Here is a 25,536-nt window from a genome sequence, read left to right on the forward strand (position 1 = left end):
TAATGCTGATCTGCTTTTCTCCAGTGTTTAATAAACGCTGAGCAGATTTGGATAAGTCAGCAAGCAAATCTCAAAAGTGACTGGAGTAAGGAGTATATGTTGAATGATCATATTGTTTGATTTTACTTTTAATGAAGTTATGTTATTTTAGGGAAAATTTATGTTCCATAGAAACTGGGAAAGATTCTAATTAATTGAATAGAATGGTCTTTGGAGCTGTAAATGTATCTGTCTTATGCAGGTGCCATAAACATTAGGAATTTTCTTGATTTGCTTAGGCATGAGTATACCAATAGCTGAAGTGAGCTTGAGTTCAGCCTTAGGGCCCCAGCTACCAGCTATTTGTCCTGCTGCTCTTTGAGCTGTGGTGGATATTCTGGCCAAACATAAAAAAGACTCTACTGAATTTTAGGAAATTAAAAGCTTTATTTAAAAAAAAAAAGCTGAAATTAAAGCTTTGTTACCTCCTTTCATGCCTTTCTCTACCCAGGGTATTACAGGAATGTGTTGCTGCAGGCCCCATTTTCAGGACAGCCAGCAGCAGAATTCCCCATTTCTCCCATTGGCTCCTTGCAGTGTTGCCCACGCTGTGGCTGCTCTGTTGAGCCCTTTACATAACCTCCCACCCTGGGCAGAACTGGCCAGGCTTTCAGGTGTCTCCTTGCAATTCCCCCTGTTCTCATGCACACACAGCAGCTTGCAGTGGATGGCCCTCTCCATCACTCCTAGAAAAACACACCTCCACAGGAATTCTGTAGAGTGCAAGCAGGAGTTTTATGTCAAATGGATTCAGTGTGGACAGGATTAAGCATGTAAAAACAAAACACTGCATGGTTGTAGAGTGGCAAAAAGCAGCCAAGAAGGGCTTAACACTTATTATAGGGAGTCTGAAAGGTGCCTGTTATTACTCTTGATGTTTGGTTTTTGTGATTCAGCTCTTCAGCTTGCTTTAAGATTGTGAAAAAAGGAAAAAGACACTTGACCTTGACCTCAAGAGCACAGCTTGACCCCAGTGTTACTTCTTTTCTTGTTCTCATAATACTTTCCTTATATTTAAGGAAAGTTTTAACACCCAAACCACCTGACCCCACAGCAGAAGGAAGCTTAGCCTAGTAAGTGCCACACATAATTTTTATTCTTTTGAAGGGAAAAAAATGCCTCCTGGTAGGCAGCCAGCAAGTGCAGGTGGAATTTGCCTTCACTTGATTATAATCAGCTTTGTCCCTTTGTTGATGTCACCTCAGCTATATGTTGTTGCCACCTTCTTATCCAACCACTTTCTGTCATAAAGCTCAGCAGGGAAAATAAACTGAGGCCAAAACAACATATGGGAGTGTCTTGGCAAGATTTGGCTGTTCATTTGAAGTGTTTTTCTTTTTTCTGTGGGTAGGAGATGAAGTCAGAGCCATGTTGTTTCATATATAAGGATCATTATTTTTAGACCCGTGGCAGTTCTTAGCCTCTGCATGTAATCTGCTCAGACAGAGCCACGCGAGGCAGCAGGGCTTGCATGAACTGTCTGTGGGGCTCAGTCACTGATGTTGAATACAACTTGAGCTTTGGAGGTGTGAATGCTCAAAGCACTGAATTGTGTGGTTCATTTAGGTCAAGGTCTTTTAGGCATGGCAGATTTGTGATAAAAGCTTTTCATAAAACCAGTTGTTAGTCTGCTGGTGGTTGATGTTGACCGGGAGAGATCCAGGCCTGTCCTGCTGCCTGTGGCCAAAGTGCCCCTGAGTTGGAGAGAGTGCATGTATTGCAGCCATGAATCTCTGCATGTTCCCAGCAGCCAGGGACGGGGCATGCAGAGGAAGTCTTGGCACATTGAAAGGTTATCAGGGCCCATTCTGAAAAACACCAGCTGAACCACGTGCGTTTGGTACTGCCAGTGGGAAGGTTTGCCTGGGGTGTCATCCCTCAGCTATTCATAGCAAACTCAAAGCTTCTTACAGAGAAACCTCTTACCAGTCACTTTCCACAAATGGTGCCTGTACCTAAAGGTACTTAGTGAAAATCCTTGAGAGGTATTTAATGCAAAAGCAGTTAGTTTCCCTGGTGTTTTTCAGAAGCCCTCACACACCACTAGCAGGGAGAAGTGCAGTGCAGCTACAGCACAGCTCTTGGGCCAGTTACTCATTTTGTCTGAACCAGGCTCTGCCACCCCAAGGGCTTGCCAAGATGTGTGACATGGGGGGGCTCGACAACCTGATTGCCAACACTGCCTACCTCCAGGCAAGGAAGAGTGGAGAAGGAGACACCAAGGAAATGCAAAAGAGGCGTAAGAGCCTCTCATTGCCCAAGATTGAGGACTGCAAAGAGCATAGAGAGTCCGTTGCTGGTGATTATGACAGCATCTGTGAGCAGCAGCCCATTGGCAAGAAATTCTTCAGAGACTTCTTAGAGACAGTGCCAGAATATTTGGTAGCTAGGGACTTCCTGGATGAGGTGTCAAGCTGGGAGTTGGCAGAGGACAATCTCAAGAGCAGTAGCATGGAGAATATTGTCACCAATTTTCTTAAGGAAGGCGCCAAAAACTATCTGTCTTTCATGAGCTCTGACTTGGTCAGCAAATGCAAAGCAGCTACTGCAAAAGACTATGAGAACATCGTGCAGCTGGCCAAGGAGGAAACCAAAGTCTTCTTTAAAGACAAGCCTTTCCAGGACTTCCAGAACAGCCCCTTCTATGACAAATTCATCCAATGGAAAGTGTTTGAGAAGCAACCAGTCACTGATAAATACTTCTCTGAGTTCCGAGTGCTGGGCAAAGGTGGCTTTGGAGAGGTAAGAGTTTTTAAGGATGTGAGTCATCTCTCCCCTTTCAAGACTAGCAGGTGGGTTTGCAAAGAGCAGTGGATTAAGCCACTCTATGAAGATTTGTAAAATGTGCCCCTTCAGATCGCCCCTTTTCCAGAAATCAGGCTGGGTTATTTATATTTGTGATAGAGGCACTTGTTAGTAAAAAGCTACTTTAACATTTTTATATTCTGTATCTATGCTAGTTAAAAAAGCAGGCTTCTTTACAAAAACTTGCATGAATGTTCATGTAGTGAACTAAGTCTGCTCCTTGACATCATCTTAGCCTGTGCTATCTCACACACTCCCAGATAATTCCTAGCTGCAGTTTAGGGAAAAGCACACATCAGGATCTGTTCCCAAACTACAGTATGGAAGTTTTTTGAGAGTCAAGAGAGTTTAACTGTACAGATGCAATCTGTATATGCTGCTTATTCTCATGGTTACAGATTTTTGTTCTTGTTCCTTTTATTTGCTAATACATGCCTACTAGTGGCATCCTCAAGAACTTTGCCTCAGGGCCACGATAAACTACTGGTCCAGAACAGAACTGATTGTGCACTTGTTTTTTCTTGTTTTCTGTGCTAATATATTCTTCATAGAAGTTAGCATCAGCAGCTACTGATGGGCATCAGTGATTCCCCAGTTCCTGCCTGTCACTACCCTTAATATTCCACTCTCTGTGTAAAATTCCTTCATTACCTTTCCATGTGCATCTTCTCTAGGTTTGTGCCATCCAGGTCAAAAATACTGGCAAGATGTATGCCTGCAAGAAACTGGATAAAAAAAGGTTGAAAAAGAAAAGTGGAGAGAAGATGGCACTGCTGGAGAAAGAGATCCTGGAGAAGGTCAACAGCCCTTTCATAGTCACACTAGCTTATGCCTATGAGACCAAAACCCATCTGTGTCTTGTTATGAGCCTCATGAATGGAGGGGATCTGAAGTATCACATCTACAATGTGGGAGAAAGGGGTTTGGAAATGAAAAGGATCATCTTTTACTCAGCTCAGATCACCTGTGGGATTCTGCATCTCCATTCCATCAAAATTGTGTACCGGGATATGAAACCAGAGAATGTCCTCCTGGATGATAATGGGAATTGCAGACTGTCTGATCTTGGATTGGCAGTGCAAGTCAAAGAGGGAAAGAGCATCACCCAGAGGGTGAGTACAGATTCTTAAAACATTGGCAGTGTGAAGTGCAGCCATTCTATTTCTAATGCCTTATGAGACCAAGACTTAATTCCCCGGAACTGATTCTATGCTGAAGACCAAATGTAGTAATTTCATTCTGAGAGACAGGTCCTAAGAAGATTTGGTTTATTAACTCTTTAGCTGCTGCATGTGGTAAAATAATTTCTTTTGCACAGAAACAGTAGAATCTATTTGACCTTTTTCTCTTTAAGTTCTTGAACCAATGACTTTAGAGAGGCAGATGCTTTGTGCCTTATGGAATACTGCATAGTCAGGGCTTTAATCAATTGTTTAATGAGCAGCAGTCAAAGATCTGGCTCCTCTGTATTCTGCTTTTGCTTCTAGGAGAATATAGTTTCTTACACATTACTCTTAAGTGATGCTACTGATTTTATTGCAGGTATGTGTGGCAGTGCAAGTTATTTCCAGCCTTCCTTCCCCCCCCCCAAATTAATTCCTGAAACAGTTAGCAGACTTGACAGTTTGTAAATGTCCGTGCATGTCTACATGTGTAGGAAGAAAAACATGGATGACCAAATAGATTTTGTGTGAATTAGATTGTGCAGCACTTCAGCTGTGTCTCTGGTCATCCCAAACTAACCTGGATATGTAATAATGTCAGGAGATTTACACAAGAAATATGTATTCAGATAGCTTAATTGTGAAAAAGACATATTTCTCTCAAGGTATCTGGAGCTTAAAGATGTGTATAATGAGAGAATGTGTTTGAAATACACAAGGAAAATTAAGAAATGGAAGCCATGTTATAAACTGGTCTATGTTAAACTCCCCAAGTTCACAATAGAAATTCAGTAGAAGAGAGGACCCACTGATGGCCTTCTACATCATGTTTGAGCACACATCTTTTGATGTTGTTAAATTCAGTAATTTTGAAGGATCTTTTCTTTCCCTGGCAATTGAAGAAGTTTGTACTGTGAGTGGTTTCAGTTCTGGTCAAAAGAAAATGTAGAAATTGCTGTATGTATAAATAGTAAATAATTTTAAAATTAAACTGCATGGTGTTTTGGATACAAAAATACAGCTTCTGTGGAAGCTAAGGCAGGTTTTTCAGTAGAGTTTATGTGAAATGAGAATGTTGTTTTGTTTGTAAAGATGGCATTTGCATCAGTGAACCCAAAGGTATAAACGTGATTGGGCTTTGCAAGAGGCATGCAGTTACTGGGATCAGAACAAATTGTTTTGTCAAAGAGCAATTTTTCATACTTGTAAATACCTGGGGTTTGGCAGAAGGAAAAAACCTCAAAATTAAAGAGTGTATTTAGCAATATGTAACCACTTCTGTTGGTATTAGGGTAGAATCTCAAAGCAATATTGGACAAGGTGGTGGTTCCTCCTTCTATGACAGCCATCAAATTGTAGTGCCTTTTCTTTTGTTGTTTTTAGAAGCTTTTATATGGTTGCTTTTATTAGAGCAAAACCTGCAATTAATAATGTGCTACATGATTGTAATGTTTTGTAGGGAATTTCAGTTAAAGGCAGTTTTATTCATACATTATATTGAAATAGGAGAAGGAAGAAGATTTTTTGTGTGTGTGTGCATCATAACTGTAAATGAGTTAAATTAATAATTCCCTTTTTTTTTTTGCATTTTGCTGTATGAGAGATGGATATTATTATTATTTATACTCATGTCATACACAGGAAGGCCAAAGAACACATTTACAAAACTTACATTAAGCTTCACCATGTACTCCTGTAATAAAAGAAAAATGGTACTGTTAAATTAATTTTTGTTTACTAATTGTAGTTACATTCTGACTTAAAATTATCTGAAAAATTATATCATAACATGCTGTTTGAGTATGACTGCCAAATTGTTATCACTTAACCAAACCTATACATATCACATTTTCATTTTTCACCCAAAGAATGTATGGCTCCAAGACAGGTTTACCCAATGAAATTTAATCACTTGCACCATTTTGTGGACACAGTTTTGTAAGGGCATTTTTATAAGCTAAAGCAGAATATATATTCCTTCCAGGCCAAATCTGTATTGTACTGATATCTAAGTGCCTAATATCATAAAGCTGTTTCTAGATTTTGGATGATGGTTTGAACTGACAATTTAAAGTTTACAATTTTCAGTCACTAATTAAGGGATATTGCTACTGATCTATAGTATATAATATATGGATTTATCTGTGCATTCATTTCATTAAAGATTGCAAAAAATACACTATTTTGATGAATTCTGAAAGTTTTCTGCACTCTCATAGCTGTATAAACCGTTAAAGATTAAATTTGTTCTGCTTTCAAAGCAGAAAAAAAATCCTGTCTTGTCATGTATGAATAAATGCACATCACCCATACATCAGCTGGAGGATCCATTAATCCCTTTTGTAAATCTTATTAGGTGATTATGTTATCACATGGCACAAGTAATAAGCTTGTTAATGAGTTCCTGTTTTAGACATTTTCCAAGTTTTCATTGAGGGTTTCTAAAAAATTATAATGTTTATGTACTGTTCATCAGCCAAAAAAGTGTTCTTTGTGGGTAGAAAGGTTTTTGAATTTTAGATGGATAACTTCAACATGGTCTTAATAAAAAATAAAGTGTGTTTATGCTTCAGAAAAGCATTGTGCAACTGATGATTCATACTTATGTAATTGGAGAAGTAGCCTTGATATCCTTTAAGTACTGCTGTTACATACACTCCTTTTGAAGGCACCTGTGTGCTCCATGCCAATTGGTCATAACTATTAAAAACAAAAATACCTTGCTTTCAGAAACAGTGCTCCTTACAAAGATCTTGAAAGAGCTGGATACCTAGCCTTAGTTTCCTCCCTCTCTTTTCAATTGCTAAAGCAGCAAGGAGAAACATCCAGCTTTCTGTGTGAATGTACTTCAAACTTATACTGTAGTTGTAAGTAATTGATACAGTAATAATTTAATTTTACTAAGTTGCTGATTTGACTTGTGAAGTGTCAGTTGCCACTAGAAAGAAGAAATCACAGGAAAAAATTAAAATACACAAGTTTGAATAATAACAGTCTTGAAAATAAAAGTAGAAAACATTTTAAAACTACTTACAATGTAATTTTCCTTCCTTAAACATACACGGATTGTAAGGGATCCTCTCATGATAGCTACATGCACCTGTGCAATCTACCAGGAAATGTGGCTGTGCACATTTAGTCAGGCAGAGCTCTTACTGACATTGCTGGAAACAGAAACAAACTCCAGTGGTAATAAAACTATTCAGGATTTTAAATGTCATTATGACTTCCTATAAATGTGCCTGTTGCATCTGATCTGATGTGTTGATCAGATCCTGCAGGAACTAGTTTGTATCTTAAAATTATGGCTTTTTAAATATTGTTATTTTCTCTGTCTTACATAATTGAAAGAGACAACAAGGAGAAACTGAGAGCCTGCAAAGATGGGTTTTACACAGGCAAAGTGTTCTGTCTGTCATGTTCTAGATTGATTCTAGCACTAGGGGTTTTTTGCATATGAAATGAGGAGCTTCCATCCCCAGTTAATTCCATTTTTCCAGAAGTCAGTGTGTATTTGCTGTTTATTTAGGGAGGAATTTTCTGCCCTTACTGGGTATGGCTTTTGTGAAAAGCAACTGTTGCATGTAAATTGTGAAGAACTTTTGTGCAGATGCATGTGCGAGCCAGAGAGCTTAAATATTGACATAATAACTGTGAAAAATAACATAAACATATTTTTGTAGTATTTATAAAAGTGCATTCATATCTTCAGAGGTTTCGGGCTTCTTCGCAGTTTTCCTGTGCTATGTTTTATAAATTTGAAGGACATCATAATATTTTTATAGGAAAAACTTGTTTTGGTTAAAATCTTACTCAAAATGTCCTTTTGCCCTCCTGTATGTTTGTTTATTATAAGATTCTATTTCTTAGGAAAACACAAGGAAATCTATTTAGATGTTCCTGAAACTAACAGTTTAATTTCCAGGCAGCTGAAAAGCAGGAGGAGGGTTTAGACTTGTGAAATAAAAAATAACTCAGCAAGATATTCTACAGTTGACCTTTGTTCACTATCACATGGCATTCTTATTGGATAAGATTCTGTAAAAATTTCTTCTTCCTTTGCTCTTTGAAAAATGACAGCTCTTCATTTGCTCAGAATTAGAGGAACTTGCAGCTGTTTTTCTTATACATTTTGAAGTGTGACATGTAAAATTGATGATGTTTTTAATAGCAGAACTCTGTTCTTAAAAATGTTGATAGTCACAGTTGTTATGAGGTGTGTTGTCATGCCAGGTGTTTCAGATTTTTTTAATCCCTGAAATGTACTTTACAGAACTCAGCCTTACCCCCAGAGTCTGTGGGTCCAGTTGGGATCCACGCAGGGTCCTGAGGGAGCAGGCAGAAGTGCTCACCAGTCACTTCCCATCATGACTTCCCCAGCAGTCCCAGAGAGCCAAGGAGGTCCCAGTTGGCTGGATTTAGCAAATGTGATGCCTGTCCACACAAAGGGCTGAAGGAGCATCCAGGAAACTACCAGCCTGTCAGACTGGCCTTGTACCAGAGAAGATCCTGGAGTAAATCATCCTGAGTGTGGGCATGCAGCACATACAGGACAGCCAGGGGATCACACCCAGCCAGCGTAGGTTTAGGAAAGGCAGGTCCTGCTTGAGCAGCCTCATCTCCTGCCATGACAGGGTGACCTGCTCTGTGGATGAGGAGGTGGCTGTGGATGTGTTTGTCTGGAGTAGTAAAGCCTGTGTCACTGTTTGCTCCAGCATCTCCTGCAGAGCGTGGCTGCTCCTGGCTTGCACAGGTGCTCTCTTTGCTGGGTGAAAATGGGCTGGATGGCCGGACCCAGAGACAGGTGGGGAATGGAATTACATCCAGCTGGCACCTGGTCACTGGTGGGGCTCCCCAGTGCTCAGTCCTGGCACCAGCCCTGCTTTATGTCTTCACTGATGATCTGGACAAGGAGAGCAAGTGCACTGTCAGGAGTTTGCAGACAGCACCAAGTTGGGTGGGAATGTGGATCTGCTGGAGGGCAGGAAGGCTCTGCAGGGGGATCTGGACAGGCTGGGGTGATGGGCTGATGGCACTTCCACAAGGTTCAGTGAGGCAAAGCAGCAGGTCCTGCACCTGGGTCACAGCAACCCCCTGCAGACTACAGGCTTGGGGAAGAGTGGCTGGAAAGCTGCCCGGTGGGAAGAGAGGGGTGTTGGTGAACAGCTGGCTAAACATGAGCCAGTGTATGCCCAGGTGGGCAGTGGTCAGTGACATCCTGGCCTGTGGCCAGCGGGACCGGGCAGTGACTGTTCCCGTGCTCGGCACTGGTGAGGCTGCACCTTGAATCCTGTATTCACTTTTGGGCTTCTCACTACCTGAAAGACACTGAGGTGCTGGAGTGTGTCCAGAGACAGGCAGTGGAGCTGGCAAGGGTCTGGAGCACGAATCTGGTGAGGAGCAGCTGAGGGAACTGCAGAGAGGAGGCTCAGGGGGACCTCACTGTTTTTTACAACTCCCTGATGGGAGGTTGTAGCAAAGTGGGGATTGGCCAAGTGTTTTGTTTGTCCTAAATGCTCCATCCTATAATGTCTGACTGCTTCCCTGTCTGTGAATGCCTTCTCATGTCTTCTGATGACACATCACTGAGGCGGGAGTGTCAGCAGGTTCTCTCTCCAGTCGGGATCTAAAGCAAAGCTTTACGTGTGACCGTGCAAGAAGAAGGTGGGGAGCTGCTCTAGAATCCAAAGTTACTGGATTGTCCTTTGTCAAGCCCTTTGACTTCCATACAGTATGAATCTAAGCTGAAACCATGTTGTACCTGTGTCTATTTCTCTTCCCAAGGAGGAGCACACAGGGAGGAGTCCCTCCTGCACAGAATGGCTTTCTCTTTTGTGGTGCACCTTCCTTCATTTCAGTGATTACTGATGACCAAACTTAAAAGATTAAGAACCAATACTGGATCTTTTACTATTCCAGTTAGTGACTTTGAACCCAGGGCCATTTTTTCTTTTTTTTTCTAATATAGCAAAAATCTGGTTTGTACCTTTTGTGTTTTTGCCTGTGGGGACTTTTTTTAAAGCACACAACTTTCCCTATGAAAATTATCTTCTTATGTGAAAATCAAAAAAAGTTTCATCTTGAATCTTACATAAGCATGTGGGATTCATATGCTTATGTAAGATTCAAGATCAAACATGGGATTGGAGCTCCTAAGCTCCAATGCTGTCTTTCTCATTGTCTTCTCCTGCTACTCTGAAGAGTCCTCCTTGTGTTATCTTAAATCAGTAGCCCAACAATTCATGATGGGCCATCCCACCAAAAGATCCCTCCTTCTACTAAGCATTAACAATCTGCATAAGGATCTTTATTCTGTGTCACTTTCCCAAGTGCCTTTTGCCCTATTTAGATTTAATTTTATCTTCTTTTTAAAAAAATAGTTGCCTATTAATTGGGTCAGCTAGTTTCTTGTTATTGTGTGAACATGTGGTGAGAAACTGGAGGAACTGCAGTTCTGTGTAACTCATTTAAATTACGCTCTGTTCCTCCTCACAGTGACTTGGGAGAAGAATTAACGTGGTGAAGTGAGTGACAGAGGCAGATCAGTGTGAATCTAGGGCCTGTTAGCTTGTGTGCAGGGAAGAGATTTCTGTGGTCTGTTCCTGCATTCCTGCAGGGTCTATTAAGGCCATTGCTGAAGGAGTGGAGGAACAGCTGGACAAGAGAACAAAGCCGGCAGTGGCACCCCTTGGAGGAAGGAAGGACCGAGCCCCAGGAAACAGCTGATAGAGCTAAACTCAGCTTGTTTTTTTTCCTCTGTTCAACAGTTCTTGTGCCATGGCAAACAAAAGATAGACATTCTGATTTGCTTTACTGTTTGGTTTGTTATATCAATTGAGTTTGTTTTGCAGAGATCTGTGGGAAAAGGTAGCAAGATCTAAATCCTAAATCCCATTTCTCCCCATTTGCCTGTTTCTGTGCTGCTGAAAGCTCCAGAGTTGTGTGTTTGCTGCCTGCACCTGCTGGAAGCTGGCACAGGGCACTGTGCAAGGGGCTGTCCCCTGTCAGAGGGGCGTGGGAGCTGCTGCACTGCGGGCCTGGTTCTGCTCCGAGCTCTGCTGTGCCAGGCGCCCCTGCACTGCACTGGGGTCTGAGTGCACTTAGTGCTTCTCAGCATCACATCTTGAATGACTAAAAGATTATAATTATGTGACCTTTGAAAAATTTATGCAGGATCGCATTTCACAAAAGAAACATTTGTATACTTTCAGATGAGTCATTTCTACTATGCCCTGTCAAATCACTCTCAAAGCAATAATTCCACTCAACGGAACTTCTTTGCTAATGTAGCCAAGGGCAGCATTTGCTCATTACATTTTAAAGGATTACTGAAAAATTGTCTGGGTTGTTCTCAAGGTAGTGAAATAAAGGGAAAGTAGATCTGTGAACCTTTTTCAAAAGCAAATCAATTAAAATTTAATTGACTTAAATTTATTGACTCTTTTTATAATTCAGGCAGCATATGCAAGTAAACTGTCCTGCTTATCACAAAAGGCAATATTAGATGGAGTGCAAGCAAAAAATAGCTAGTGTTGTATTGACTAGGCTTTTAAAAGTTCTGTGTCTCTACAATGGCATAAGAATTCTGTCTTCAGTAAAAAGTTGGGATAACAGTCTTTGTCTTTGTGATATTTTTATTAGATGTTTCCAGGTCAGTGAAGGTGTAATATCATGTGTTTGTGTCTCTGTAAGATCACTTGATTAGTTAACACATATATTCAAATGGTTCCTTGTGTTACTAGGAAGAGAATAATGTGCTTGGTCTCAGTCAAAACCCAGTGAATATCCTAATAGTGTAGAGTTGACAATAAAGGAATTAACTTTGAGTATGGGTTTTTAATTTCCTCTGTTTCCATTAAAAGAGTGAAATTTGTGCACATAAAGTAAGATCTAGTAAGAAAAAGTGGGTTTTGTTTAATATACAGCTTCTGAATTCGCTTATCAATTGTACAGAATGAAAACATCTGCAAAATTATACAAACCTACTGACTTTTTGTATGATAGACATACCAGTATCCCATACTTGGAGAGATCCGTTCTGAGGCATGGCCAGATAATTCTAACTGAATTAAATACTCAATACCAGCCCGTGGGAAATAGACCCCTTCAAAAAATAATGCATTTCTCTTTTGTGGTAGTTTTTAATTTCTTTGCTTTCTGTTTTTTTTTTTTTTTTCATTTTTGCAGTAGAATATAGTTTACAGTATACTTATTTACTCCACACCTGCCAAGAGTAATTCACTTCCATTCACTTTTGCTTCTGGAATCAGTGGATAAGTTTTCCACCTAATATATTGTTTTTGTTGCTCAGATTTCACTGCTAGTGAGAGTTGTACAGTTTAATTACTCCCTTCACAAAACTTCAGTTTTACCTCCTCAGATAAACCTCTCCTGAGGTTACTGAGGCTGCCTTTCCTGTTGCCCTGGGATCTCTGTTCCTGGAAAGATGATCTGATTTTTACATCTTGTTCTCCATAATGATTAGTGTAAGGATGTTAGGTATTACCTTCCCTCTAATGCTGCCTACTCTCCAAAGATAGAAATAAATCTTCATTTGAAGGATCTATGTTCTTCCAGGTGCTGAATAATTCCTTTTTTGTGTTCTCTAATACGGCAAATGCTAAAGGCTTTAGCATCTTTCTTCGCAAATCATTTTGCCAAAACTACATATCTAGAGAAATAGGTGGAAAAGACTAAAAATTAAGCTCTTTTCTTCCTGTCTTCAAATTCCTGTTTCGTTAAGAGTAGAGTTTTATGTATTTCTCATTCCTTATTGTTTTTCTTCCCCCTTAAAAATCCCTGTTCACTTGTGAAATGTGTTTGCTTCTGCTATAAAATTGTCACGTTTTAGTGTGGTTTAAAAATCTCAAATCTTATAAGATCCGGTTTGGATTCCTGCTTCTTAGCCCATTCCTTCATTGTGAATAGAAGGACAGCTTCAGGGTTGGGAGAGTGTTGGTTTTAGATTCGAGTTTGGATGATATTCTATGAAAAAACCAGCTCATTAAACTCTGAATTGAAATGGTTTGGCATATCAGAGGAATGATATGTTTCTAGACTTCCTCAGATGGAGCTGGATCAGCCCAGTAACAGCTCAAGATTCCAGAGCTACTAATTTAGAGTGTGGAAGTTTAGTTCTTGTTTACATTTAAGCTCACCCACAGCCTGTCACTTTAGCCTGAAGGGAGGCTCTTGTTGGTCCATTTTGTTTTCTGTTAAGTTGTGGTTGTGCTGTCTTTGTGGTCTGTGGTGATGGCCTTGCTTCCTCTGTTCTTGAGAAACACAAGCACCATGTCAAAGCAGGGTGTTCTTCCAGATGGGGTGTCCTGCTGGAGGCTCTGTTGAAAATGCCCATGGAACAGACTGAACTTACTTGGCAATTACTTCTTTTGAAAAAAACAGCTGTGGAAGAGAAAATGCAAGTGGAAGGAAAGAGACAGTCTGAAAGGAGCTGCCTTGAGACACATCTGTGACAGTAGATTTCTGACTTTTCCATGTCAGATGTATCCAGGTTCTGAGTGATGATGCTAAGTTGCAGCAAAGTAATCTCTTATCAAAATGACCATATTGTGCTGTCAGGGCACATTTTGATAATAATATGACTCAATAGTTCTTCAAGGCATTAGTGCCCCAGCTTCATCTCAGTAAAAATAAGAATGTTTATTGCTTCCCAGAAGGAGAAAAAAAAAAACAAAGAAAAAAGAGTTCCAGAAACCTATTTAGAGCTGTGTTTACTAATCCACAGTGAGCTCTGTGTGCAAGCGTTTGGATCAAAATTTCTCTACTACTTTCAACCTCTCCTCTCCCTTCTAGGTTTTCTGAGGCCAGATGGATCTGGGGTCTGTGGTCTGTGTTTGAGCATTTGTCTCCTCCTCTGAACAGAGCAGCAATCATACCTAAAAATGTAGTACTGTCAGGGTATCTCTCAATATTTTAGTTAGAGAAACCCATTGTAAGCAGTGCAAATTGCCTGTGGGATGATGCCAGCAGCTGTGCTGCTCCTCTGTACTTCTGTGGCTTTAGTGAGAGAGGCAAATGTTCACTTTTAACCTTTCCTTTTGCTTTCAACCTGACTGATACTTTTGTTCTTCTCATCTCATTTCTATTTTTCAGTCATATGGAGGATTTTGCTCTATATCCTTAAAAGCAAAACAAAACCCCAAACTACAAGGAGAGAAAATAAAGTGGATTTAATTTTCTGTCTCTTAGGCTTATGTTTTAATTGATTCTAAGATGTTCCCTCTTGCACACATTGTTTACAGTAGAGACATTATATGTCATAATGTGTAGTGACACAAGCTGAAGTTTATGGGGAGACCTGACTTGGAAGTACTGTGCCTAAATTTGCAAAAATCAGAGGGGTTATCCAACCCCATAAAATAAAATTCATCTGTTGAGCTGTACTTTTTATAAATACAATTTGTCCAAATGAGCTTAGCTTTACCTTTTTCTAACTGTTTTGCTTTGGAGTGAATCTCTGTCACTGATTGTATTCTGATAGCAGTAATAATGACCATCTTGAGTAAGCTTTAATGGGATTTTGCATAGACACAGTTATTTATTTTAAATTGTTATACTGGTAATACATCAATCCCAGTATTTAAAAACTATATGAGAGGTTCAAGCAAATTCTGGCGTGATTATCACTGTTAGCTGCATCTGGTAAATACATCATATAGAGCATGAGACACAGCATTAAAGGTGAGTTCAGCTGAGGAAATGCTGTGATTGATGTTGTGATTGAAATGGCACATCCTCAGCCATGTAACAGTGCAGCAGAGAGCAGAGAGAGCTGATCCCCCCCACTTCCCTGCCAGGTGAATCAGCTCCCTGGGGCCAGAGGCAGCAGGAGCTATTTCAGACCCTGCAGCCTGTCCCCCAAGGAAGGTGGCAGGGCTGGCTGGGAAGAAAGCAGGCACATGTCCCTCTCAAAGAGTGGCCATTTCTTCTCTCAGAGAAGGGGCTGTTTGTGCTATGAATAGTCTTTATTCAGGCATCTTTTTTTAGTTGGGAAGTATGAACTTGTTCCTTCACTTAAATGTGTGTAATTTATTAATTATAATTTTCCTACGCTTACTCTTAGAGTGGTTTTTAAGAATTTTCCTTGGCCCTTGGTGGTAGAACATTTATCCAGAAACCAAGAGGGAGGAAGCTGAGAACTTCCTCATTGCAACTCAGCTACTGGCTTGATGAGAATCTTCTCACTGGCAGCAGAGCCCTGTGTTGGACCAATTACATAACCATTGCACAGAGTGGCAATCAGTGACTGTTTTGCCTGGGTTTTGTATTTATTAAAATCTTATCAAGTGGATTGCTACTTGTGTTTACACAACAAAACTAAGAATATCTTCAATGAAAAAAAATAAAATGGAGGAAGAAAGCAAGCTAGCCATGAATTTAAAATTAAACCACTTTTAGGTAGAAATTGCACTGACATTTCAACTTTGAAAAGCATCTTTAAGACAGTTATCTTATGTGCCAAGGTGTTTAAAGAGAGATATGGTCCATGTCCTAAAAAAGTTATACCTTACCAATTCTAGATTAAAAAAAAAGGTCAGGGTTTCTAGATACAAAATATATCAGTAGAATTACTAATATTTTGGAGGAATTATAGACTAGTCTGTTTAACTGTGTGCATTTCACTCCTGACATTGTAAAGTGAATCTGTTTGTGTGTTTGCCATAGGCTGGGACGAATGGCTACATGGCTCCTGAAATCCTGAAGGAAGAGGACTACAGCTATCCCGTGGACTGGTTTGCTATGGGCTGCACTATTTATGAGATGGTTGCTGGGAGAACACCATTCAAGGATTTCAAAGAAAAGGTCAATAAGGATGAGGTTAGAAGAAGAACTCTGGAAGATGAGGTGAAATTTGAACATGCCAGCTTTACAGAGGAAGCGAAGGATATTTGCAAGCTGTTTTTGGCGAAGAAGAAAGAGGAGCGTTTGGGAAGCAGGTATGCCTTCTCAATCTCAGTGCAAGGGAAATGAAAGCTGCAAACAATCTAGTTATTTCACTCATTGCACAAAATAGCTTAGAACTTCACTTGCTACAGAGTAATGAATTTTCCCTTTCAGTTCTAGGAAGAAAGAGGTGGAAAGTATTGAAGATAATATGGAAAAAGGAATATTGTTGCAATAGTGTGATCATCTATCCTCACTCCAAATGACTCATAGGAGTTGCCTTCTTGTTATTTTCTGTGTTAGACTCTATATAGTTTTGGGAGAAAGGGTCAAAAGAGTTTTTCTTATGCATTCTTTCCTAAAGATAAAAGGATATTCCAGTGGACACCTGCCTCCCTGCTAGTGCAGACTGAATGCAGATATTAGGCTGTAGTGCTTACTGGAATGATGTGGGCAGAAATCCAGATCTGCAATGTGGATTCTCTTCCCTGCAGATATCTAATTTGCAAGGCTGCATCATTGGCTTCTAACTGAAGAGACCTTAACCCCTCTGTTTTGCTCAAGTGCTTTTAAAAATGCTGTAGAAGTTCTGGTCATCCTGACTCATCCCAGGGAGAAAAAGAATATTTGGCACAAATTCCTATAAAGCAAAACATTTCTGGGCACTTCTGAGGTGGCTCTGGGTTGATGAATACTAGTGGATTTGTCTATGACTTAGCAGTTTGAAGGAACTGTTCAATAAGAAGAGAATTGCAAAGCTAAACCTTGTAACATTTAACTTGTAATAGCTCTGATCCCTCTGATATGTGCTTGTGTGTGTGTATAAATAATTTAGTGCATTTCTATTTAGACAGATTGCAGATCTACATTTGCAATATACACAAATTAAAGAAATATAATAAAAATGTGAAAAATTAATAGGAAACCAATAATATCTATCTTTAGAATATACTATGATTTGAATAATCTGTAAATAGAGATGTATGTATCAGGTGCTTTTCCAGTCTAAAGGTGGAATAGACAAAGTATCTCACTGAGAAAGCAGAGATAGTCTTCTAAATTTATATTTCATAGCAACGTGAAACAGTTTTTCAAAATGTTAGGCAAACATTTCTCTAAAAGAATTAAATCTAATAGAAGATAATAGATCATTACTACACATATTCTTAATATTCTGTTGCTAAATGAGGACAGCTACTCTTGTGCCTGATGAATTTTCCCAGCAACTGTGCAAGGCAGCAGAAAAAAGTTATTTTCAGCATATGGAGTATGTTTAATACAAAATCTATATTGTTTTAGTATGTTTTAAAAGCTTACTTTAAAAGTATATTTAACACAAAAACATTCAGATCACTCTAACTTAAAGTCAGCATACTTTGCAGACATTTGGACTTACAGCACTTTGTGAAGTAAACAAATTTCAGAGTAGGGGAAAATGAAACTTAGAAATTGTGAGTGACTTTGGTTGAGTTCATTCAACAAGTCTGAAACAAAACCAGTTACAGACTATTGACTTACTGCAACCACATTGCCTTTTCCAGGGAAATAATTTACAGTCTTTCTGTCTGCTTTTTGTTCCATAACTTCTCAGCAAAATGAGAAATGCACACAGAAGGGTTAATGCACATAGTATCTTTAATTTTCTGCTGTTTAAGATACCCTTCCTCTGATGTGCCATACTTGGAGAAGGTGAAGTAAATAGGATGTATACCCTGGGCATGATACAGAATAAAAGCATGCATGAACCTCTTAAACAGAGTGATACTATTCAGGACAGCTGTGTGTTATGTAAAGATTAGCACTGTAATTCTCCTAAGGACAACAAGAGCTTGGGTTATCCACAGCACTGCCTGTTGCATAAGTTAAAGCTGCTCAAAGACAGCTTTATTTTGTACACCTGACCTTTTAAAACACTCTGCTCTTCTACTGAAGATGTGATTTCACTAGCTAACTCAGGAAAGATGTAACCCCTTTCCTCCACTCAAACTTTTTGAGATTAATATCTTAAATCCTGAACCTGTAAAGTGATTTTAAATTTTTTTTAATGGAAGAATACAAAATTGACCAAGTTCATTTGCTCTTCTATTAAAGTTATGTCAAAATGCAGTTCACAGAGGATGAGCTCAAGTTCCTCTCCAGCTAGTTGGAAGATGTCTCAGTTCCAGTAGATGGCATTCATGTAGCTTTACATTTTTTAACTTTTTATGGTTTCAGGACAAGGAACATTGCAGCAATCCATTTTGCAGCCTCCACCAGTTTCTAGTGCTTTTTGGTTTATGTTACAGAGAGGAAAAGCAAAATAAAGGGAGATTTTTGTGAGTGCCTCTGCCCAGTCAGCACTCCTGGCTTACCAGTGTCCCAGGCCACCAGTTCATTTGAACAGCAGCTGAAATGCATGTCAGGCTAACAGTGGATATAAATAAATAATTTCAGGCTTCTCAAGTACTTGGTTATCACTGGCTAGGTATGGTAGGAGATGATTTTGCAAGCCTATGGATATGCAGAAATCAAGATCCTTAATCTGTACATTCATAATTTTGTTCATATGGTGCTTTGGGGTTGAAAACATAATATTTCTCATTCCCAGCATGCCTGGATGGCAGCATCTACCATTCTTCAGGTTGTGGCATCCTGCTTATTCATGGTGGTGTACAGTGGGTAGTGGCTGGTGGTGGCTTGCTCAGAAGAACTGAGCAGCAGAGGTGCAAAGGAACAATTTTCTAGCAAAGGGCTGAAAAGAGCAGCTGGTGGTTTCATCTCTGCTGTGCCCAGGGAGCACCAAGGCAGGCCAGAAGCACAGCAGACAGCATGAGGAGCAGGTAGTGGTGCCAAGGTGGATGAGCTGTTCTGCATGCATGGGAATTAAGATTTTAAAATATAAAGATTTTTCCATAATCACACAAATCTACTGCTTCTGTATGGTGCTTCTGCACATTTGTAAAGATAAAAACACTTGCAAAAGGTTTACATTACATTTTATTCGTAGAATATTGTCTAGAAATACAAGAGGTCTTGCACTTTACTAAGTTTGATTTTGTAAGGAGGTTGGAAAAGAAAAAAGCTGTGTTAGGAACTATCATTTTCTGAGCCCAAAACGCAGACAGATTTGATTTTCCTATATTACTGTTTTCAAGAGCAGTGCATCCATAAATATGTTAAACAAAGAATGCATAGGTGGCAAAAGACAGGGCTCCTCTCTGCTCCTCCTTTCTCTAGAATTCCAAATTCAGACTTTGCATGCCTTGACACTATAGGCACGGTTCAGAAGCTGTGGTCTTTGGTCATGTTTCAACAAGCACACGTTTGAGGCTCAGATGATTTTTATCACCAGAAAATATCCTACAAGTCTCTCTACAGGTCTGCAGTGAAACAATTCACTAGTTCTTTCATAGCTGAAGTTCTCCCTGAGGTCTGCAGTTGTTTTTTGTAAGATTTATTTAACTTAAGCATTTACAATTATTTAGTCCTTTCTTGTTTTTATTATTGGGTTTTAACTATATTAATAAAGGATTATGTTTGTGACAGTGGCACACATACTTTTGTTAATGTCATCATCTGTGAATCTCTTGCCTAAAAAAATCTTTCTTAATTTATAAGAGTAGTTACTTTGAATGCATTGTCACTGTAAGTGGGATTGTTTATTTGAGTGACATAACTGAGTTTTAGGATATAAATGTGTAGATGCTTTGAATTAAGATAAAATGAGAATTGTCATTTGTCACCAGCTTCCTATTCAGACTATTGCTGCTCAGAGTCAGTCTATAGATGTATTAACCCAATATACCCCATTCTAGAGTTTAATACATATTCTTACCCTCTAGTACAGATACTCTTATCCCATAGATACAGAGCCAGTCATTGAACTTCCCTTGTGGAATAGCAGATCCAATACTCCCCCTCCCCTCCCTGCTGTAGGTTCAGTTCTGGTGGAAGTGTAGCTTTGGGTGGGGTGTCCCAGATGCAGCCCTGCAACTCCTGCCTGGGCTGATTTACCCTGAGAGGTGCAGTAATGGCATCAGAATGTTTTTAGCTGCTTGGCTTATGTTAGATATATGTATATCTAAAGCACTGTCATGTACAAAACACAGATACCCCTGTTCTCTCTGAGAGCAAAACACCCTGATGGACAAACTTTTGCTTTATTGCAGGAATGAAGACGATGACCCAAGAAAACACAGCTTCTTCAAAACGATAAATTTCCACAGGTTAGAGGCGAACCTTGTTGACCCTCCATTTGTGCCAGATCCATCAGTTGTCTATGCCAAAGATGTTGCAGACATTGCTGACTTCTCTGAAATACGAGGAATTGAGTTTGATGACAAAGACAAGAAGTTCTTCAAAAAGTTTGCGACGGGTGCTGTCCCCATACCCTGGCAGGAGGAAATCATCGAGACGGGACTGTTTGACGAACTGAACGACCCCAACAGAGTCGTTTCTGGAGGTTATGCAAATGGAGGGGAAGCTAAGTCAGGAGTTTGTTTGTTGTTGTAATTATATCATTACCAAAAAGAGTAGAAGCCACCTCAGAACTTTCCATATTCTGACTCTGTTTCAGAAACTCAGTTCACCTGTTTGAGAAGAGCCAGCCAGTGTAATGTGACATTGACAGGCTCTGTAGGACCACCAGCTGAATAGACTGTATTATTTTCCTTTGCTCTAAGAAAGGAGATATTTATGTGTTATTGGATATGAATCAAACGAAGAACCATATTTCTCCAAGAAACTTAGAATAGAAATTCGGAAATACAGAAAGCAGTGATAGAGTGAAGAGGCAAAAGCTTTTGAAAATGACTGTTACTGCTTTGAATACAATGTTTCATTGGTTTTCTTTCTTTTTTCTTGTTATTTCTACTAACATTTCCTCTTTATTCCACAGTTTTCAGGAAGGATTTTTTAATTTTCAGGTACTCTCAGCCAGTGGAGCTCATATACCCTGTCAAACTTGGAATCTTACTGGCTAGCCAGTCTGTCTGTTAAATTCTGTCAGTTTTTGGGTGGTTTATTGTAATGTGTTCAAATTGTCATAAGATATAAAGAAAGCTCTACATATCACTGGGAAATAAGAACAACAGGATCAAACTCTTTGCAAAAGTGATTTTAATGGAGTGAAGATAAGATTGCACCAATTTAATGGAATAAAGCATTTATTTATTATTATTAAGTGTATTCTTATAAGTGATAATACTATATGCAAAGAAAATATATTTACAAGTAAATACACCTTGTTTTGGCAATTTTAAACTTTTATCAAATTTCCTGATTTCTTTTTTCTGTATTTTGGTGATAAATTAAGCTACATATAGAGCAAAGCAATTTGTAATTTATTTTTACAATACATTTATTTCAGTGTAATGTAGATTTTAATTCAAGTTACAAAATACATTATACTGTTAAGTGATGTAATGGTGAAAAAGTGATGTATGCAAGTTGAAACTATCTTCAAATGTTTATTGATTCTCATGCAAATTTTGAAGTGTTTTTATTTTTCAATTTTATGTCAACCTAAATTGAATTACTTGGGAATATTGCTATGAATACTTGCTACTGGTGAAGTGTATTACTCATGAGATGCCTCCTGCTGATTTTCTGTGATAAGAAAATAGGCAGTTGTTCTTTGCACAGCTTTAAAACTGACCCTGCACATGCTGGTCACTGTCATCTATCCAACCATAATTTCCATTGACTAAAGTGGAAGTGGAAGCTACTTCATTCCTTGGAGTCCTGGAGGCTGCAAATGCCCCATTTTCTGTTTTTCATACAGCAAGCTTCCTACTGAACTCAAGGACTTCTTTTGGCTACACACTGGCATTGACTCACATGTCTGTTTCAGAGGAGGAAAACCTGTATATACAATGTCTTCTGTACTCAGGTCTGTCATGTGGAGCACAGAGCATTGGTGTTTATTTATAACCTAACAGCACATCCCAAACTCTTAAGTTTTAAATACTGTAACTGTTTTAGTCACAGCTAAGTAATACTTTGTGTTATTCTGAATAGAAAAAGAATTGCTCTTTTTTCCTTTTAAATTTGCTTTTCCGGTGCTTTATATACTTAATATTGAAGTGAAAAATCAAGAACAGTTTTACTTAGGATTAGTGGGTAATTCTGTTCATGAATTATGAGTACAAAATTGTCTGCCTTTTGAATGGAGACTTTCTGTCAAATAATTTAAAACAATATAAGCTGAATTCTGGTTTTTTAATTGAGAAGGATGATCCTGAAAGATGGTGAAAAGCAGAGGAGGTTGAGAGAAGAGTGATGTCGTCCTGGCATGGATTTACAAGAGTGCTTCCACTATTGACATCCACTGATTTTATTTCTCATTGCTCCCACCTGTAGAAAGCTCTTACAGTGGTGGTAAATATACTAGAGGAGTATATTTAAGAAGCCAAGACAGAAAACTTTGTTATTACATGCATTTTAAAAAGCCCACAAAACACAAAGTGACACAAAACCCACAACCACCACCTGATTACAGTTAGGAGAGGCATGTTAGTGCTAGTGGCATCAAACCTTTGTCCTGAATTGATATACCTCAAACCCATAGAAAAGCTGTTTCAAAAATCCTCCAGAACCATAAAGCAGAACCATAAAGCAGAACCATCCTGTGAAATGGCCACAGGTTTTCCAGTGCATACCTGAGATTTAAGTTGCCATTTGGAAAGAGGTTATGTACAGACAGAACCAGAATTTAATGTCTTGTTAGAATCACATATTCCCAGTGATAGTGGGTGCTGCAAGGCTGCATTTTTCAAAATGTGTTGCAATACTGAGATCTGTGAATTCGGGACACCATGTGGGCATAACATTGGGTTATTTAGTTTTAGAAATGTTGTGGTGTTACTAATCCCAGCAGGATGTGCATCAGTGAGATCCATAATGTTAAGTGTTTCATGAATCATTCAGAGTAACACATCAGAAGTCTGATAATGCACAGTTTGGCACAGTGTATGACAGAGAAGAATGTGTTAGTTTGAAATATTCATTTTAATTTTCTAAATTCATTTTTCACAACATGGACAACTTCTTTTTGCACCTTGGAAAGGAGGCAGGGCAATTATTTCTGTATTCCCATTAGCACTTTCAGTGAGTCTTTTAAAAATTATTTTCACTTTTTTTTAAAGAATCTGTGAAATACTTTGTTCTTTTCTTCTTCCTGATACTATAAAGTTTCTTGTTAAACTTCCAGTAGTAAAGTTCTTTTAACAGCCTGCTTCACCTTGACAAAAATCCAGCAATCCCAAAAGATTTACATGTTCCATGAATTGTCTTACTGCAACCAAAGATGCTACTTGTGTGAGTAAATTTAAATGAATATGCAAGTGTTGCAAGAGCAGGGCCCAAGTCAAAAGTAGTGACCTGGTCACTGGATGTTTATGATAGAAAATGAGGGATGACTGGGGGAGGAAAATAGCCATGTGGTTGTGGATTACTTGAGTTGTTGTGGCAAAGGGAAATTATGTAATTTGAAACTGCATTTTTTTTTTTCCTAGCTGTCTCCCTTTTTCCTGCTTTGCCAATGTTGTGGTGTCCCACTTGGCTGCCTCATTTTCCAGCAGACAAGATGCATTTGAGTGCTAATATAATCTAAAAAACTAAAAAATGGTGAACTCTATTGCATTAAATGCCATTTGTGACAAGTTACAGGGTGCCCTGGCCACTCTGCAGGCATTGTACAAACAGTGTTGTCTTTGCTGCCATGTTTTACTCAGCCCAGCTGCTGGGACTGTTTGGTAACTCTGACTGTAGCAAGCTAAAATGTGAGATTCATAGTGGTTGATGTGTTCTTACAGGAACATCATTTAAAGTTCAACAACACTCCTGCTGCCTCTGAATGGTATAAGATAAAGACCTTTCCCTTGTATCTCAAGTCCAGATTTTCTTTGATGCTACCTCTGTTCTCCTTACCATTACTCCCCTCATTTCACTGAGCACAGAGACAAAATGATGTTTGTTATTAATATTAACCTAATGAAATCATCATTCAAAGAGATTATTTCTCAGTGGCACTGAGTACCTTCAGTTGTTTCATCACATAGGCTCATTTAGTCAAAAACACCTTGTGCTGCAGCAAGTAGTTCACTTTTATATTCCAGTATGAAATAGATTTAGTAATAGGAACCTGTGTGCAAATTCCTGGCACATCTTCAAAGTGGCATCTTTATTAGGGAAGGCAGCTTTACATAAAGCTAAGAGCATCATTACAAATATAATACTTAAGAGAGTTATTTCCTCACCTATAAACTAATGCCAATACAGAAGTAAGATGAGATCTGTACTTAGAGCAGATACTGAAATTGTACAGTTGTAGTTATAAAGTGATGCATGGTTTTATATACTTTTAATATCAGTATTTTTTTTAGAAACAGAATGCTTATAATACTGTATTTAAAATATTGTCACTTTTACAGCTTTTAATGATATATCTGTAACATTTTTCTGATCTGAATATCCACATCTATGATGAGGATAAGTAAGTATGATGACGTTATTTACCTTAAAAAGTATAAATTGCTTGTTTAATGTCATGACAATAATTTTTATCTTGTTATGATTAGTTTTTAATACCAAAACATTTAATCTCTTTATGCTGTAATGAATTATAGAAGTATTTTTATTATATACAATGTTTTTCCCCCCATAATAGGATTTTAAATAAGATCTTAGCAACTGTGTCTCACAGCACTATAGAAGCACTGAAAATCCTTCCAGTTCTGGGACTTCTGCTAAAAACAAAGTGTACATTTTTCCTGTGTCAGACACATCCATTTTGAAACCTGAAGGTGGAAGAAGGTACTGGTGCTTTCCAGTTTGAGACCTGATGTGTAATGTTTGGGTAAAGGTCCCCTGTGGTCAGGGCAGCTCAGGGAGTGCATTTGGAGCTTTGTGTCTCAGCAGCCTTGGGGAGCTGCATGGGCACAGTGAGGAGTGCATGGGCAGACACTGCAAACCAGCTCAATTCAGCACAGGACATTTTATGATTCAGCACTGCCTCATTACAGCAAGGAACACTCAATCTAGTATTTAATTTTTAAAAAATAGACCAAAAGAATAATGTTTCTTAGGAAATCATTGCTTGGTATTTCTCTTGAGTTTCACTTATATAACTGTGTGAACCTGAGCAGAGCTAGTATGAAATTCTTACCAGTTAGCACTCTTCCTTAGGGAGTGGAAATCTTTTTGGCACTTCTTGCCTAGAAAAGCAGAAGAGTAAGAGCACAGAGGGTGTCACTGTGTCTCTTGGAATGCAAGTACCTTTATCCATGGGAAAACATGCCTGCTGATGTCTGGAGGTAGCACCCTTCTCCTGAGTTCCTTTCCTTTTATATGGCACAAAAGATGGTCCTTATATTTACCACATTGTGTATCCTCTCCTGTCACCTGCAGAAACTGGCACAATTGTGAATGAAGCCATTTCAGTTTTCAGGGAAACTTACTGTTACTTCTGTATCTTGGACAGGCTAAAGGTACCATAAACAGCTGTCAGCACCATTTAGCATTGAACCAAAGTGGTGAGAGGCTTTTGTGGGGAAAAACATGGGGAAAAAAACCCTGTAAGTATTTTTGAAAGTGCTTCTGGATATGTTAGGTCTATTCCTTTCCTTTTGACAATTTTGGGGCAGCT

At 38.9% G+C, this 25,536-nt stretch overlaps 1 protein-coding gene across 1 annotated transcript; it reads left to right on the forward strand.

Moving 5' to 3' along the window:
• The first annotated feature begins 89 nt into the window (after nucleotides 1-89).
• GRK7 (G protein-coupled receptor kinase 7) lies at nucleotides 90-21,937 on the forward strand. Its single transcript, XM_054639090.2, has 4 exons — nucleotides 90-2,781; nucleotides 3,519-3,956; nucleotides 15,693-15,964; nucleotides 20,060-21,937. Exons 1-4 carry the CDS (start codon nucleotides 2,032-2,034, stop codon nucleotides 20,400-20,402), a joined length of 1,803 nt encoding a protein of 600 aa, XP_054495065.1. The 5' UTR covers nucleotides 90-2,031; the 3' UTR covers nucleotides 20,403-21,937.
• Nucleotides 21,938-25,536: the final 3,599 nt, after the last annotated feature.

Source organism: Agelaius phoeniceus, chromosome 10 (genome assembly GCF_051311805.1).
Source record: "Agelaius phoeniceus isolate bAgePho1 chromosome 10, bAgePho1.hap1, whole genome shotgun sequence".
Lineage (NCBI taxonomy): Eukaryota > Metazoa > Chordata > Aves > Passeriformes > Icteridae > Agelaius > Agelaius phoeniceus.